Consider the following 18,942-nt stretch of genomic DNA (forward strand, 5'->3'; position numbering starts at 1 on the left):
ACATGTTTTATATGTAAGAAGTACCTTTGCTTTCTGTCATAGTCTTACTTTGCAATACTTTTCTATTGTTTAATCTATCTCACTTCTTAGCACTGCTCTCTTTTCTAATGTATTCATTTTTCTTTCCCTTGTTCACCTTCTGCAAGTGTCACCTGTCTATATCCACACAATGTCATGACTGTGCCTGTGTCCTAAAATACCATTTCCTTTTTAATACTCTGAGCAAACTCAAGATTTAGAATAATAAATTGGACAAGACTACCCCAGCTTTTCCCTACAAACCTCTTAGGAGAAGAAATAACATAGGGCCCATACCAGAGCCTCTGTGCACTCCAGTAGAAAGAAAGCTAATCTGCTGGCCCTAAATTAAGTGAATTTTACCCAGAAACATCCCTGGAACTGCTGGCCTAATCCATACTAAACACGGAGCTCACTTATGCATGATAGGACACCTGCTGCTCGCCAGACAGCCAATAGGGTACAACCAGATAGAAAACGTGATTCTGATTCCTACTTTGTCTTTGGTTGCTGTGAAATGGGGTTGAACAGGAGGGATTGTCCTTGTTTGGCAGCAGTTTGAGACTTTAACACCACAAGGAACAAGTGAGAAAGGAGAGAGATCTGGGTTGGTGTTGCGAATTCATATGGTGTTTAAGATGCATGGAATGAGTATTGAATCGCAGCATACTGTACATGATCTTTGTTAGCAACAACAAACACAGCTAAAATATTTATTTTTGGGTGGGAGGGGTTAATTAAAATATATCATATTTTAAATGGGCAATGTGGAGATTTTAGCGACATCTAAAGGGGAGGTTGCAACCAACGGCGCTAGCGCTCACTCCTCCCTTTCGAAGAACTAAAGTGGCTGAAACAGGACAACGATGTCATCACGTTTCCGCTTCTTTGTCTTCAATGTGTCTAAAGTGTGCGGACAGGTAAAAATCGTACACAAAATACCATGTCTGATTTAATAAAAAATCACACCGTACACGTCATGATGGCAAATTACATTACAAAAACGCCCCCTACTGCTAACGTTACTCCACCTTCATTCATGCGTGTCATTTTCACGCCTAGAGGGGGCAAAGCGTGTGTCTATTACACACTGAACAACTATAAGTATTTGTTGACCGGTCATAAAAGATAACACACAGGTCATAAGTGCTCATAAACAGAGATAAACACTTATTTCAACGCTTTACATTTATGTCTGTGTTCATTACATGTGCTCTTCAGAAGGCTTCTAAGCTCCAGTTGGGATCACCTTAAGAGTTCCAGGTTCAGGTTGAAAAAGAGAAGAACAGACAGGGAGAGCAGGAAATTTGGACGCACACTGTGGGGAAAATAGTTTATGTCACTCCGGGAGTCTGGAGAACTTCTTCTCACGGCAGTGGAAAATAGAAGTGGAGGCCTTTTCATGTGATTAATGATTAGATTCCTGCTCTCTCTCGCTCTCTGACTCCGTGTATATGTATCAATCTATCTATCTTTGGAAGATCAGACAGGGCCTGAATCCAAGAGATTGGTCACAGCTGATACTCCGCTCCATTTAAAACATCCAGTATAAATACAGCACACATACACAGATCTAATCATGCACAGTATTAATCTGCACACGTGATGTGACAGAGCTTTGGAAATGGCTGAGTAAGCCCGTAAAGTACACGCACGCACGCTCGCACACACAGAAACCCAACCTGGCAGTAACAAGAGAGAGGCATTGTGCTGGTATCAGATGTTGGAGTGACCCAGACGTGTGATAAGGGCAGTAGAGCCCGGCTGACTGACTGTGTGGGGTCAGCTGAGCTCCTCAATGGGCTCCGGCTCCAACCAACACAGCCACTCACCGCTGCTGTATGGAGCCTTTCAGCTCACCCTGTTCCACTTCCAGACCCCTCTGCTGGGCTTCTGGCCCAGGGGATGCTGGGAGACATGTAACCAGTGATTCAGCAGGCAAGACAGTGAAGCTTTTTGTGTCCTTTTGCATTCTCTCACTCATTTTCACACAGATACACAATAGCCCTCCAGTCATATGGCCAAGACCGCAAACTGTGACGAGAAGAAAACCTTGTAAACCACTCTGTCCCCTGCCTCTTGTTTGATGATGTTTGCATTGTGTGTTTGCACAATGTGTGTCTTTGTCGATGAAACTGATATTCAGTCTGTCGCTCCCCCGATCGCTGTTTCTTTGAGCGGCGGTCTTAAACTAGTCCAAGACAAATCCTTGCCTCTCTCCGTTTTCCATGCTTTCCATCAGAATTGGCCTGCTAATCAGAGGGTCTAAAAATACCAGAGGTTTGGCTCTCTCCTTCAGGGCACAGAAGACGTGTGGTGAACTGTGTGTGTGTGTGTACATGAAGAGCTATAATTAGTGTGAGTGAAGGAAAGGTAGTGTTACTTGATAGGGTGGGGTCCTCCATTAGGGAGTGATGGAGTGGAGGAGCTGGAAAGAGCCGACTGATGATTGACACAAACACGTATGTTAGGTATCCATGTTTTGTGGGGACTTTCCATAGACCGACAAATGCCAATAAATCATCATCATGTTGGGAATCACAGCTGACAATACCAAAGCCTTGTTGCGCCCCCCTTCCACTCGCAATGACCTTGCACCCCCCTAGGGGTACCAAGCTCCAGTTTGGGAACCACTGCCATAGTCAATGTTCTTTTTACTGTACAGATTAATCTATCCCTTAACTCTCACCCTTCCTCTAAACCCAACATCACAGAAAAATTTCTGCATTTTTACATTTTCATCATTGATTTATAAGCTTTTTTCCCTCATGGAGGACCAAAAATTTCACACGGGGTAAAGAATTACTGGTATTACTTACTATCTAGGGTTAACTAGAAACACGCACATACACACATGCACACACACACGCACGCACACAAACACACACACACACTACACTGTATTACTTTACTCTATATGCTGTAGCTTCCATGTAGGAACACAGAAATCTAATGGCTCACAATATGCCCACAAAAACAATTCTGTCTCAATACTCTATTTACTTAAAACCATGATTTATTTCTTATACTTTCTTTTTCATTTATTTGTTATTTAATAATCCACATAGGAAACGTCTGCATGTGCCGATATATTGGAGTAATATAATATATCGTCTAACCCTTTCTCTTAAAGCCTGACATCAAGTATGAGTCACAAGAAGAAGTGTGCAAACCAACACTTCCATTTGACCGTTAAAACCTTCCATTTTGTACATAATTTTGTTTTAAGTAAATTTCTTTCTTCCGCCGTGTTTATCTAACCCTTCCCATATTTATTGTTCCATTCCTTCACTCCCGCTTCCCTTATTTAGTTTGTAAGCATTCTGGCCTGAGGAAAATTTTTAAGACATCTCTGTGTCTTCCATTACTGTATCACAAAGGAAAGTTTGCGTATGCGAGTTGTTATAGTTGTAGGGCTCGCTGCTCTGAAGTAGTCGTTTTTTCCATTGTAGTGAGGAAGCGTGACCTCATCTCAGGACATTTAGTAACACTGTCAAATCTCATAATACTCATCACATTATAATGATATGGTCTGACTGAGCTCAGTGTTGATTTATGTTATTTTTGAATCTTAAAATGTTTGGAGACACTGAGCTACTCAAGTCTTTTGGATTTATCGCCAATATGATGACGTTATAGTTTTCAGATAGCCAAAGCCTAGTTCACATGATGTTGAACAGCGTTGTGCAGTGTGACATCATTATACTTTTTTTTTAATGTTATTAGAAGGTCTGCATGAAGTAATCCTTTACTCACCCTAGAGTTTTTCTAAACACTTGAATACGATTTCATATTTTTCTTCTGTGGTTGTCAATGATGTCCCAGAACAGAAAATTGCTTACATTCTTCCAAATATCTTCTTTTCTGTTTAGCAGAACAAAGTAATTTAAACAGATTTGGAACAACTTGAGGGTGTGATAATGATTACATAATTTGTATTTTTCTGTGAACTATCCTTTAAGACATATCAACCCTCAGGTCCGACCTGATGTGCCCTTAAATGAGCAATAAAAATGTGGAAAGATCTAAAACAAAAATTGTGATACTGCACATAAAATATACACCTTTTCCTCATACAAATATTTAGTAGTACAAAATAATGTACATATTATAATAATTAAATATAGTTTACTGTCAATAAAACATAGTCAACTATGTACAGTAAAAGGGATAATGTACAGGCATCCAGTTGTTATCGCCTATATAAGGCTTATTTCGCGATAACAGCTGGATGCTTGTACATTATCCCGCTTATTATACGGCTACTTGCCACATGAGAAAAAAAACTGGACATAAAATGTGAATTTGAAATATTTTACATGTTTACCAAATGCAGACCTTCCGCAAGGAAAAGCAGTTTAGTTTCAGTTTTAAAGTAAGAAACGAGGTTCAAAGATCACAAACAGGCAAATTGGTTTAATCATTTGTAAATATAATGTCATATATATTATTAAAAGACATATTTATAATTCATTTTGTGTAATATTAAACTGCCCCTCCCGAAATGATTTGCAGCATCCGGGTTACAGGTTGTTATTAGTTTTGAGCGGTTGTTATTGAAAAGAACAACCCTTGGAATGTCACGACTGGCCAACCAGAATCAAATAATCAAATGAGCCGTGTAATAAAGGACAATAACCGACTCGCATAATACAGTAGTATCAGCAGGATACAGAAATAACTAATTGAAGTAAATCAAATCTTAGCCACTGCTATTGTTTTCAATATCAGAAAAAAAGCAAAACTTTCACAAATTCTGTTGAATAGGGATGTTGCGGTGTACCGGTAAAACCAGGAGATGGGGGTTTGCTGTGGATATAACAAACAAATAAGAAAGGAATACGAAACGAAAAACGAATAGGTTAAATTAATGACAAAGCACCGGCTTTTGAAAATGAGAACAAAAAGAAAATTAAACCATAACCGGCTCTTGACAACAGTGCTTACATATTCGCCTACATATTCTTTGCCAGAAAAGTCTCCGCCATCGTCTTGTCAGTCAGCACTTCAGTCTCCTCAGATGATGAATAAAATCTGACTTGCTGCTGATCTTTGAAACGACACTTGTTCCGCTTACCGTGAATGCAGAAGCCACAACTGTAGTTTGGTCTTAAACGAATTGATTTATTACTATAAAAAAAAAATGGGGTTCGGTGCCGCGGTGGTCAAGTGATGTAATCGATAGGCGGGTGGACACCGTGTATCACCGGTGACACCGACTATCGCAACAAGCCTACTGTTGAACTTATCTAAAGTCTAAAGTGCTTAGCAGTGTGTACAGTAAAACCAGAACTAATCTCCAATCCCACTTTTCACATGTCCTTTCATACTGGTGCGTGCGGTACAGCTTGTGAACACGCAGACAGCCAGGTCTTAACATTAAATAAACATTCATCAAACCATTGAAATAGGAGCTGGACATCTGCTGCAGAGTTCTTATAATGTTGTGGCTTTCCTGTCAGTTGCAGTCACGGCTGGGGAAACTGGAGTTTTTTTTAACACATGGCATCAAAAAATCAAGGCCGTGACTTGAACAAATACGGCAGAGTTTCTTTAACCTGAGCGCAGGGTGGACAAACACAGCCGTTAAAGTGTAACAGTCCTTCCTCCTGGCCAGATGAACACTAGCTCCCATTCAGAGGCTGCCCACTACACCGCAAAGCAACATCATAGAGCTTTAATAGGCACAGGGTTAAAAGAAGGCCATTGAAAGGGACCTGTAGGTCACTGCTATATTTATAAACATTACTTAGCAGATTTTTTTAGAGGCCTCACCACATATCCTGTAATTTTACCCTCTTTCACACAGCCAGCACCACCCTTATGTCAACATTGTCACTGAGGATAGTGCTTCACTTTCCACTAAAATGTCAAGTGACAGGTTAAGCCTTAAGAACAAAGTTGTACTGCTCCCACAAAATTGCCTTTTAGGGAAGAATTTGGATTTGGAGAAGAAAACCAGTTTCTAAATAGTGTTGTAGAAGTGAAGGTGTTTATTTTAAAGCTATTTTCAATATCAGATTTAAAGTTTATTACAAATATCGTGTATGTTGAATTGTTTGCTCTAACAGTGGTCCACATTTTATCAATTGTGTAAATATATGTTGTCTGTTTCGGTTATGATTTTTTTTCTCTTTTTAGTGATTTTTTTTTGTCAATTGGGCAACCAAACAACCTATGATGTCATCTGTCAAAAATAGTTTTTTGGGTATTTAATGTTTGCTATATAAAACCATCCTACATAATATACACATTTTTGAAAATGTAACCTTTATATATTTAAAGTCGGCATGAAAGAAAAAATTCTCATTCTAATTGTTTTACACAGGGGTGAAGTATTTATTATAAATGATTTATCCGTGCACATCATTTTTTAATTAATTTACACTTGTAATCTTTAATCAAAAACTTTAACCTCCTCCACCTCTCAAAACGACCGCTCTTCACTTCCGCTCACGAGGAATGGCGCGAGGGCGGGGCTGCAATGACTGACAGATTGCAAACTGACGTTCAAATCTTTCACCTCTTAACGATCCAATCAGTTGTCGGTGGATGAAATCAAGTCCCGCCCTACATTTATGTTCTCATGACTGTCAGATTGATACCATGGTGAGCAACAGAATGGAACAAAATGAAATTTTCTCACGGCACGTTTTGAACGTATCTTTAGGTACCTGTGACGTATTAGAAATGTGACACATGAGTTGACGTCACAAGGGAAAGTTTAGCGTACAGAGACGCACAAAAGCATCACATGTGGGCGGCCCCTTTTTAGTAGGAAATTAGTTATCATTGTAAGGATTCTGATGTCAACATTGCAACATTGCAGTCGGTCATAACCACCCGTTACTGAACACATTAATCAAAGCTCAGGCCTTGTGTTACGATATCTGATGGTACACAGGGGTCTACGTCCCGTCAAACAAGGTTTAGCACAGACCTTTGTCTGAAGGTTGTCTGTCTGGGGCTGGAAAGATCCTTGCCATGATGGTGGAAAGATATGAGAGAACAGGTTTGCTCTGATGTTTACTGCTGGTGTCTGTCTTTTAGCTGGGAGGAATAGAGACCTTGGGCTGCTAGGCCAGTCAGACAAATGTCACCTGACTGTAGACTCAGCAGCTTCTCCTCAATGGAGATCACTGCTGGGAAAAACAACATATACAGATCATCTGTCAGGAATCCTGGATACAGTAAAGCCAATAATGTCCAGGTGAATCTTATGATGCCTGTCAAGTAAATATGTTTTTCCCCCACCCCAATTCACAGGGTCCAGTACGGTATACAAATTATTTCATTGTATTCATAGAATACAAATTAATATATCTTGGATTTATGTATGTTTTATGTAGGTTTTATGATTATAAAAAATAAATATATAACAAATAAATGTTGTGTTTCATAAGTATAAATATTTCTGTGTTTTCATATAGAATTAGTAATTTACTCACACTCTCACATTCACACTCTCACTCACTTTCACGCTCACACACTCACTCACACACTCAAACTCTCACACACTCACACTCTGACACACTCACTCACTCTCACACACTCATTCTCACTCACTTTCACACTCACTCACACACTCAAACTCTCACACACTCTCACACACTCACACTCACACACTCACTCACTTTCACACACTTGCACTCTCACACACTCGCATTCTCACACAATCACTCACACACTCGCACTCTAATTTACTTTCACACACTCTCACTCACACTCTCACACACCCTCTCACTCACTTCACTCACACACTCGCACTCTAATTTGTGTGAGAGTGAGTGAGTGTGTCAGACTGTGAGTGTGTGAGAGTTTGAGTTCACACACTCACTCATAGACACTCACTCATAGACACTCACACACTCATTCTCACTCTCACTCACTTTCACTCACACACTCATTCTCACTCTCACTCACTTTCACTCACACACTCACTCTCACACACTCAAACTCTCACACACACACTCTCACACACTCATTCTCACTCTCACTCACACACTCACTCTCACACACTCACTCTCACACACTCAAACTCTCACACACACACTCTCACACACTCATTCTCACTCCCACTCACTTTCACTCTCACACACTCACACACTCAAACTCTCACACACACACTCTCACACACTCATTCTCACTCTCACTCACTTTCACTCTCACACACTCACACACTCAAACTCTCACACACACACTCTCACACACTCATTCTCACTCTCACTCACTTTCAATCTCACACACTCACTCACACACTCAAACTCTCACACACTCACAGTCTGACACACTCACTCACTCTCACACACTCATTCTCACTCACTTTCACACTCACTCACACACTCAAACTCTCACACACTCTCACTCACACACTCACTCTTTACACACTCAAACTCTCACACACACACTCTCACACACTCATTCTCACTCTCACTCACTTTCACTCACACACTCACTCTCACACACTCAAACTCTCACACACACACTCTCACACACTCATTCTCACTCCCACTCACTTTCACTCTCACACACTCACACACTCAAACTCTCACACACACACTCTCACACACTCATTCTCACTCTCACTCACTTTCACTCTCACACACTCACTCACACACTCAAACTCTCACACACTCACACGCTGACTCACTCACTTTCACTCTCACTCTCACACACTCACACACACACACACACACACACACACACACACACACACACACTCATAGACACTCACTCATAGACACTCACACACTCATAGACACTCACGCAGAACGAGTCAGCAAAAGGGATTTAGGGATGAACAGATCTTGTTCCAAAGAGAAATGTGATAAGATTTGAAGTGAATTCCGAACCACAGAATCTGTAAGGAAAAAGAAGCGTTCAAGCCGTGATAGCAGCGTCACACACAGTCTTTCTGCACATCTGCCTCGGCTGGGCACCAAAACAAAGTCAACATTTAATTCGAAATGAAGGAAACTTTGGACGAATATGAAATAAAGGAAGGATGAAGGCATGGAAAACGTTATTTTCATTAGGAGCGACCGTTGCCCGTGAATACTAAATGGAGAGGAAAAAAATGGCATCCATTAAGTAAAAGGATGATGTAATGAGTAATTAGATAATTGAGTTATTTGACTGCAATCAGCAGGAAGCTGTTTGGATGGCTTGATGGATGATAATGGTGGGTGAGAATCACTCCATAAAAAATATGGATATTTCAAGGTGAAATACTGTCAAAGTAAAATACTGGCAGTGATAAATCAGGTGTGCAGATAACCAGTTTAGAGGATATCTCCACCCTTTAAAACATGAATGTTTCCACTTAAACAACCTTGTGCATATAACAGTCATCTATTGGTCTGTGAAGACTAGAGTAGGTGAGAAACCTTCGTGGCATGTTTTAAATGTTCCCGTTTCAAAAGGCGACAATTTCTTTAAAGCTATCAAATTTGTGCGGCTGAAATAGCTCTGGGGAAAAATAAACCATGTGTTCAGCAAAACAATCAAATCGCAGATTAATATCTGGGGTGCGGCCCGAGCGAAACCTCACCTTTTAATAACCGTAGCTATCAACTTGCGATGTTATTGAACAGCATAACTTGGAGACTATTGATTTAGCTATTACTGTGTTTTCTGAAGTTCTAGCAAGGTGACACAGGGGGGCTAAAACTCCATCCCTTCCAATGACCCATCGCTCCCACCGGACAAGTGCAGTTGATAAAGGACGTAAAGATCAGCTGCCCCTTGGCCTTTATAGATTAACGTATATGAGCTGTCAGCACCTCCCATCTCCATTTGCAATGATTCGCGTCACGTTTAATGAGCCTGCCAGGTCGGGATAACACACTCACAGCAGCTACAGTATGCCTGACATATAAGAAAAATACAACTTTGTACTTCGTCGAGCATTTACGTACCTTAACTTATTAGCTACATGATGCTTTACAATTTAAAGGAAGTTAACCAACATTTTTATCGCTCACCCTCATGTGATTCTTAAGCTGTATTACTTTCTTCTGCAGAACACAAAAGATATTTTGAAGAACGTTGGTAACCAAACAACACAGCCCCCATTGCCTTTCATTGAATGGACATTTCCCCAATATCGTAAATGACGACAGAAGTTTAATCGTAAGGCCAAACTATCCCTTTTTAGACTATTATAGACAGTGTTACAGTATTAACAGAGATGGATATTTAAATATTACAGTATAGACAAACACACCCAAACATTTTAAAGCATTTCATTTTGGTAACATATCTAATGATATTATCAGATACGAAATATTTTTGGTTCATGTTTTTCATTTGACGGCGGTGTGTACGCTGCATGTGGTAGCACAAAGTGTATTACATTGCTGACTGTTAAAGACTTGCTTTTTACCAAAGCTCAGCCCTTGATCCAGAGTCACGAGCTGGTCAGAACAGTCTGGACATGCATCAAGGCCAGATGATCTTGTCCAGGACCATTATGCGTCATTACCAAAATAATTCATTATTTGAGAAATATGCAAGACTGAAAAATAAAATGCTTATAAATGCAACAACTGAAGACACAAACAAAAAAACAATTGCCTTCATATATTGCCTTTATAACAACGTTCACCATCTTCACTACACACTGGTAGATTTCCCATATATTCTTGTAAATATTATAAATGATCAACTTGGCATACATTTTTACTTGATTGCATTTTAATTTCATTGCTTCAATTATTTTTACATTTTTGAAAAACCTTGTAAATCTTCACATTTGTTATTTGTCATAACCATATATAACTTCTATATTACCAATAGCCTTTCTAAATAAAATCCTTACAATTTATATGATGCATTTTTTAATGATACTTATTGTTAACATGGAAATAAGTTAAACTGGCTTGTTACATTAGGCAACCATAAACATCTATAAATTTAACCTGAAAAATATGCAGAGACAACTTTGAACAAAATATTTTCTTTATTCTGCGAGAGAACTGAATATTGTGGAGTTCCATTAAGTATATTCATGAGTTCACCTCATAACAAAGACTCTACAACCGATACAAACTATTGTAACAGATACAAGAAAATGCTGTATTGTGGTCGACATTGAAACAGAAGAATACCAGTAAGCAATAATGAAATAAAAATACTGAGAGAGGGGATTCCTGACATCGCTCGTTCCCCTGATGCAACGAACAAAAATATTAGACTGTATGTGTATGCATGTGCTATAACTTAAAGACATGAAACACTAGTTACACAAGGATTTTTAGACCAGAGCTGGAGCAACATGTCTTATGTGTATATTCTGGCCATCGAAGGCCTGTGGCTTATTGCGCAAGCTGAGTCTTTTAAGTCCAGAGATGAGAAACACTGCTGGTGTAAGGGACTCAAAATATATATATATATATATATAATGCAGAATAAACTCTGTCATGTCAATAATGTGATTGTTGTTCAGGTTGTGCAAAAGGTATCGTAAGCTGTTTTCTATTGCTTCTGGTGTTTCCTCTGTCTCAGTTTTTGCAATCAGTATCATTTTGCCGTATTGGCTGCAACAAAGGACTCCAACACATTCAGTTGAAAAAGCAGTCTTTTTATAAGCTATATTAAAATTTATATTTGACTACACCATAAACAGACAATTAACAGTTTTGTTCCACATCTTTTTTTATGTTTAAGATTTTTTTACACAAAACAACAGTCAAGAGTACCAAAGAAGCATGCTGGGTTTTTACGTATGTCAAAGTGGGAAGGAGAGTGACAGTTTTTCTTTTTTCTTTTTTTGTTAAAAAACGTTTTTATAAGAAATGTGCTGGATATCACGGTGGGACAGATGTGGTAAGAACACAAAGACTCCCAAAGAGAATCACAACATATTCAAACCCGACTGCAAATAAAACTTTGCAGAATTGCACAAGGGGCCAATAGCTAACAGTCCAGAAATAACCTTGTCTAACCAGGTCTTCTAGTCATTACACCTGCTTATGTGACTGAGATTGACTGAAACTCAAGTTGTTAAATAGGAAAATGTTGTTTTGGTTCATGCCCAAAGCCTCTGAGCTTTTAAGCAATGCACTGCTGATTCTGTTGGCTTGTTATAATGCTTTATTTTCCCCCATTCCCACTTTAATACAAAAGAAGCTTTTTTTCCTCCAGTAAATGTCACTCATACGAATCCCCAATGCAATGCTTTTTCATGTCCCTGAAAACTTTCAGAAGGAAAAACAGAATATTGCATGCTTTCTGGAGTGTAAGAACAAAGAAAGTCAACAAACCCCACTGCTTTCTGCCCTGCAGAGAACGGCAATGCCGCTTTTTCTTAAACCACAAATTACTGTGGGGTACAGAGTTTCTGTTTTCTTTATATCTGTTTCCCAAGTAAAAACTAAAAACAGCAACAACGACTCCAACTACAGATCAATAGTCTGTGAATGTAAAACAAATCTGTAAAGAAAACACATAGAAACTGTTGATTTTGCGGATTTAGAGGTGTTTTAGTGACCTAACAAACAAATGATGGTTCAAGGTAAGCAAAAATATGATGGCACACAAGATTCTATTTACCTCTTCCAAATAATGAGTGCAAAAATGAACTATCAACAAAACAGATACAGCTGCTTTTAGGCCAGTCTTTGAGGCTTAACAAAACTACATTTCATTTCGGTAAACAAATTGTAATCGTTTTTTGAATGGCAAAAAGACGCACCCCAAGCCAATCCACAGTGCACTACGATGAACCCTTAAATATACAGACAGGACATTGTTATTTTGTCAAGACAAGCAAGGGGTTAGCGATGGCAACCCAAAAACAAAGACACAAAATTACGTTTGCATGAAAGAAAGGCATTTGAAATACAAGGAGAAAGATAAATGCATCTCTTTAAAACTAGTACAACCCAAGAAAACCAAAACCAAACTCAAATCTTTGGTCTCAATGCCTGGGAAAACGCTCATAAACAAACAAAAGAGGTTAAAACATTTTTTAGAAAATTCTTCAATAAAAGTTATGTATGGTCATTGCATGAATTGTGTAACATAACATTTGTCTAAATAATTCACTCTTAAAATATGATGTGTGCTATATTGGTCAATACACTCCAATAAACAGTCATATTTGAGCTCTGTGAACATAAAATAAACCCCATTTCCTTTCAGTAAAACACAAGCTTCGTGTCTTCAAGAGTAAATGCACGAACGCAATTTTTAAACTCTTTCCCACTTGTGCCATAAAAGGGATTTTCCTGCGTTTTAATAAACGGATATATGTACTATAAAGACATTCAATGGTGAGCGATGCAAGAGTTCAAGTAATAGACAGGGGACCCCTCAGGGGTCCAGCTTAAAAAAAATCTAGACCGCCTAATCTATTTAGAGGATCAGAAAAAAAAACTAAAAAGTTTGTTGTACGATACGAAACAAATTAACCTTCCACAGAAAAGAAGCTGGCAAAGCCAATGATCTTAATACAAAGGCTGTAAAGATGTATTTCTGAAAGTTTGCATACACAGACAATATAAATGAAACCGCGTGCTCTGATAAACGTCTGCTCTCTATAAAAGTCTGCCGTAGCTATTCTGTAAGAGGTCTTTCAAAAGTGTTGAAAAAAACGAAGCGTTAACTAAAATACTTAACAACTGGACAACATAGTGCCCAACAAGAAATAGGAAGTGACGTGTGTACTGACACTGAATTTTGTGCATATAGCTGTGATCATCACATCATCATAAAGGTTTTATTGTGCGACTTTACAACCAGGAGGCAGCCAAACAATAAAAACTGTATTTTGTCTTCTGACACAAGACAAGTCAACCTGCTAAAAAGAGAAACACTATATAAGGGGCATTTTGATGTATGAATATCTAAAAGAAACCCACAATTCTTTAAAAGTGATTATCGCTTTTTGATGTCACCTAGAGCCGTTTGTGCATCTCTCTGACAGACCACTTCAGACTACCATCAAAAGCTGGATTGCACTTTCTTCAAGTTACTGTATGTACTACAGCACGTCTGCTCTGAAAAGCATTGCTTCGCTCCGTGAAGAACGAGACATTCTCTGCATGCCTGCCTAACCATGACACACATCCGATATTTCTTCATCAGACATTAAGCATAAGTTGTCGTATCAGTTAAAACCACGCATTACATTTTGTTCTTTTAAATTTGGTGTACAAACGTGCAGCGGTCACTTGTCTTTTGTATATCTAAGTGCTTCATGTCGACTGTGTCTGTGCATGCGAATTTGGTTATAAAAAAACATTTACTAAAAAAGAATTGAGGTTACGTTCATAGGACATAGTTTGAACCATCTTAATAGTTCGCATAAAAATGTGTTTTAGAAATTATTGTTCAAAATATAAGCCAAATGCCAAAAAAGCCAAATGTAAAACAAAAAGGTAAAAGTCCTCCACCCATGCCAACTTTGGTCTCTGTACTGAACTGTAACTGTCTTAATCTTGCTTAGAAACGACAGAAAACAAAAATCTCTAAAGTTAGTGTAAAAACAAGCCTTTTTAAGACAACACCTGTTCACTTGTGCCCTCCCAAAACATCCCCCAATCCCTTATTCAGCAGCAGTCACTGTGAGAATACTCTGGAAAAGTGTCAGTCGTCTATTTGCTACATAGTTTTTGCCTTTTTTAGAACAGAACTAAATATTTCTCCTGCCATACATTTAGTTTACAAATGTTGCAAAGATAATACAAAGGAACACAAAAAAGTTGAGTGAAACCACAGGCAGGAATAAAGAAAAAGCTTAAATCAAAACTGAAGCAAGTAAAAAGTCCCAGCTGGAGTTTAGGTAGCAGCGCAGGTCACCTGAAACTCGCCTCCTCTGCTTCCTTTCTGCTGTTTTTTTCACATTCACAAACATTTTAAACTTCCTTGTGCAAATCAAGCAGTCCTTAGAAAGAATGCCCTCCAAAATGTTCTTGTAAAAATATATAACTCCAAGGTGGTTGCAGCAAGTGTTTTTTGTTGGTAGGGTTTTATTTTGTTCAGTAACCGATCCCCCACGCCAGAGTTTAGACAGTTTTATTGGGGGGGGCGAGACTTCATCTGCGGGGGCCTGAGGGCATCTGTGCATACACGGGATACGCCAACCGCACGTTGAGCGAATCGTTGTGCTGGACCAGCGAGGTCTGGTGGTAGTGCAGGACCAGGTCTTTCAGAGTGCTGTACAGGTTGTAGGGCTCTGCGAAACCGTAGCCACGAGGCGTGCTGTAGATGACGCAGTGCTTCACCTCACCATCCACGCTAAAGAGAGGAATGAAAGATCTTATTATCAAGCTGTTTTCAAACCAGATTCAGAGACACAGTAAAGATAAAGGTGACTGATTTAATGCCGGGTGAGGTTAGGGCATAACATGTGCAATTGGGAAACAATGTGGGGGTAATGCATGTGGATACTTACACAACAGAGCAGGCGTAACAACCCTTCTTGCTGCTCTCTCGGATGAGGAACGCTCCGTCAGGTTTGCCAAGAAGCAAGTCCTCTGCCTGCGTGCGGTTCAGGTCTCCAACGAACCAGCTCTTCTCGTCATAGTGTGGCAGATTCTCATTCTCCTCACTGACAAAGTAGGCTCTGTGAAGGGAAATCAGAGGGAAATGTGACGGATGCTATAATTGTGCCAATCATCAATCAAACTCATCTTAATGACTGAAACGTAGAGAAACTGTTACTTAGATAAACTTACTCATCCGTGTTCTCGTTTTTGATCCCCAGCCAATCGTTGATTCGTTTCTGTCGAACACCTTTATGGTTGAGCCAACTGGTTTGAAATAAAAGCAGATGATAATTAATATACACACAGTGGATTTTTTATTTATTTAAACATGAACTGTAAACAAAGGTTCCCCTTACACAAGGTACTGATCTCTGATCTTTCTTAGCTGAATGAGGTCTGGCTTTAAGCTGTTCATCTTCTTGTCTGTCTCCCTGTTGTCCATTGCCTGCGTTTTTAGGTCCTGTTCAAGCCGGGTTTTGCTTTCGTGAATCTCACCCAAACGAGACTTAAGCTTCTCATAGTTCATCATGATCCTGAGAAACGAAAACAAACCAGAAATGAAGACGGACCTTCACTGGAGTGCCATGTAAAGCTGAATGGGTGTAGCTGTGCGTACCTTTCAATCTCTTTGTCGTTGCCCTCTCTGCGGAATCGCTCGATGTATTCTTTACTATATCGTTCTTGCGTGTGACACTGCTCTTCAAAGATTTTGATGGTTTCGTTGAAGGCCTCTATTGCGGTACGTTTCATCTGAATCTCCTGCAAAGAAAAGATCAAGTCAACAGATCAACCTCAAACCGCTGGACCTCTGCAGCTGACTGGTTAAATATAGTGTCCATGCTGAGTTGAGCTGTATGTGGTGTGTAACGCCACAGCTAACAGGTTGGTTGTTAATTGATCAGATGCTTAAAGAGTCTTTACCTGTGAGGTTTTTGTGTGCTCCTCATAGAGTCTGTCATATTCTTTACTCTTCTCCTGATATTGATTGTGATATTCCTGGAGTTTCCTCCCCACTGCATCAATGTTGTCCTCCTTCACCAGCTGATCCTGAGAGAGAGAGAAGAAATGCATTGTTATTGATACAATCTGCTTAGAGGAGTGAAGCACATGGGAGGGATGGGGGGAAACGCTTGCAGCAAGATGTTGCAAATTTAGCTTACAGAGTAAAAGCTAATTTTCACGAATTAACTTTTAGGAATTATTAAGAATCTTCAAATGCGTAAGTGCCTATCAAGGGATATTCTGGTGGAAACCCCTAAATAATGAGCACCTGTGCGTCTTGGAAAGATACCGGGAGGGCAAGAGTGAGTGAGGGGTGGGTGGTTGAAGTGAATAAATGCCGAGATGGCCTTTTGACATTGTGGATGTGTGCAATTATTTAAGCACTGCTGGGGCAATAAACAAAGTAATATTTCATGCCAAAAGCATCCTGCTGCCTTGACAGTTTTACTTGCAACAAGCGGCACGTTTCATTCACCATACGCACTCTTTAGGGCAGGAAAACAATGTGGAAATGCGTGGAAAAGCAACGGATTTAACGGTATAGTGTCGTTTGCACACCCTCGATCTAAAGCCAAGCCAATTATTTACCTGCTGATAGCGGGAGACGGGGTACATAAGCTTGACATCCAGTTTGGTGTTGTACTGGGCCAGAGACTCGTGCCGATAGTGACTGATGAGCTCCACCACCGAGCCGAACGTGAGGGGTTCTGAGAATCCATACTTCCCGTCCCGGTGGTAGATCTTTATTAGCTTATTGTTTCCACCTTTCCTAAAGGAAATAGAGTTGTTTGATTAACAAAAACGATTTAATGTATAACGCAACCTGCCAGAACAATTTTTAATTAGTTTTGAAGTTACCTTATCGTTAGCGTGTAATCACCCTGCATCTTGGTGGAGGCGTCCCGTACCAGAAAAGTACCGTCAGGCATGTCTCTCAGTTTGTCGTTTACTTCTTCCCTGAAAAATTCAAAGGAAGCGATGAGGAAATTGAGCCACAACAGGAAAGGTTTAGCAATAACGGCTAAAACAGGTTGTGTTTGGCTAGTTACACAGTGGAAAGGGCTGACAGACAAAGCATCATTCACACCACCATTTTCACTTTCAGATGGCTGTATTTTGACTGGCAGAGGGCAAAGACATTAGTCCATTACCATGGTGTCTGCTACAGTCGTCTTGGAGAGTTTCTTGGAATAGTTTAACCGTAAAACTGTCTTACACATCCACATGTACACTCTTGTCTGGTCTGCTGCTTTAAAAGTGTCTTCAGACTACCCGAAGAAGAGCAGTCCAACTTCAAAGGCATACCTTCTTTTTGCCCCTCTCTATTTTAGGCTGTCTGGAAGGAATCTTCCAGCTCCCCACACTGTCTGTGCCTAACGGCCAGAAGCCTAGTCATGCTGGAGCTCAGCTGACCTTGGCTCTCAGGAGGAGAGTATAGTTAGCCTGCTTTGGGGTGCTAAAGAAAGAACCCCATGACAAAGCAATGCTCCCACCTTGAAGGGGAGAAAACCTCAGCTTTACAAAAGTTCCTACATTAGGAGCTGTGGGAACCGTGCACATTTTTAGGTTACAGTGAATCAGCAAAATCACTGTTGAGGTTAGCATGTGATGAGTTTTCAAAACCCATTTGATTTTCATAATGTCACTATTTCCATAAGATATTGAACAGCAAAGAGGATGGGACTTGCAAAGCCTATTAAATGAATGAAAGGCAATTCTACATGCTGCAGATGATAAAGATGGCTACTAATATCAAATATTTTTGAACTGATATTAATAATTTACACATTCACACCATTTCACAGAATTTAGGCTAAAATAAAAGTATAACACTCCAGTTTTACAATCAGAGACGTTCACTGCAAAACCATACACATGCATTTCAATTTCAAATGGACCACATCAATTTGTTTGGTAGTTTTACTTTACTTTAAGGACTACTTACTCTTTCATTCTTAAACTAGTCAGCCGCAGAAAACAGATTCCAGATAAGACTAAAAGCCTCTGAGAGAACATCTGCAGAATTTCTGCTTGCACGACATCAAACGGGTCTAAAGCTGGTAACTAAGCAGCAGACTAATCTGCTAAAACCTGAGAGTTTTATGGGCTCTGTTGGAACTTGGCCAGACTGCTTGACATTTTAGAGATTTGGGGTTCTTCTATCCCTCCCTTTAAATAATGCAAATAACACCCCTCTTCTAAAACTTTATCTCTCCCCCATTTCATTGGCTTTTTGCTTTTGTACAGCTGCTGCCAAGCATACATGCCTTCAGGACAAGTGAGCCAACAGAAAGGGAGAAGATCAAAATAAGTTTCACTGGCTCCCCTGAAGAAAGAAAAGAGTTGGCTCTGGCAGAGCAGAGCACAGAAGCTTTGTCAGAATGCGCGACATGACACTGCAGAGCTGCATGTGAGACTCAACCTCAGGCTA

The 18,942-nt window shown here is 39.8% G+C and overlaps 1 protein-coding gene and 1 pseudogene across 4 annotated transcripts in view; one reads left to right on the forward strand and one right to left on the reverse strand.

The window, feature by feature from the left end:
• Nucleotides 1-7,111: 7,111 nt before the first annotated feature.
• Nucleotides 7,112-8,758, forward strand: LOC306896762 (annotated as a pseudogene). Its single transcript has 4 exons — nt 7,112-7,228; nt 7,590-7,680; nt 8,000-8,386; nt 8,633-8,758. The product of its transcript is annotated as an uncharacterized misc_RNA (transcript).
• Nucleotides 8,759-11,585: 2,827 nt separating this feature from the next.
• pik3r3b (phosphoinositide-3-kinase, regulatory subunit 3b (gamma)) overlaps nt 11,586-18,942 on the reverse strand; it is a 135,561-nt gene continuing 128,204 nt past the window's right edge. For all 3 annotated transcript variants that reach the window (XM_079460453.1, XM_079460452.1, XM_079460451.1), the window contains 8 exons: nt 17,370-17,468; nt 17,100-17,280; nt 16,431-16,556; nt 16,126-16,268; nt 15,866-16,042; nt 15,699-15,773; nt 15,416-15,586; nt 11,586-15,258 (listed from right to left, as the gene is read on the reverse strand). In XM_079460453.1, the coding sequence (XP_079316579.1) occupies nt 15,057-15,258; nt 15,416-15,586; nt 15,699-15,773; nt 15,866-16,042; nt 16,126-16,268; nt 16,431-16,556; nt 17,100-17,280; nt 17,370-17,468 (1,174 nt within the window). In that variant the 3' untranslated portion in view covers nt 11,586-15,056. The remainder of the gene's footprint in view (nt 15,259-15,415; nt 15,587-15,698; nt 15,774-15,865; nt 16,043-16,125; nt 16,269-16,430; nt 16,557-17,099; nt 17,281-17,369; nt 17,469-18,942) is intronic.

The sequence above is a fragment of the Barbatula barbatula genome (assembly GCF_947034865.1).
Source record: "Barbatula barbatula genome assembly, chromosome: 7".
NCBI lineage: Eukaryota > Metazoa > Chordata > Actinopteri > Cypriniformes > Nemacheilidae > Barbatula > Barbatula barbatula.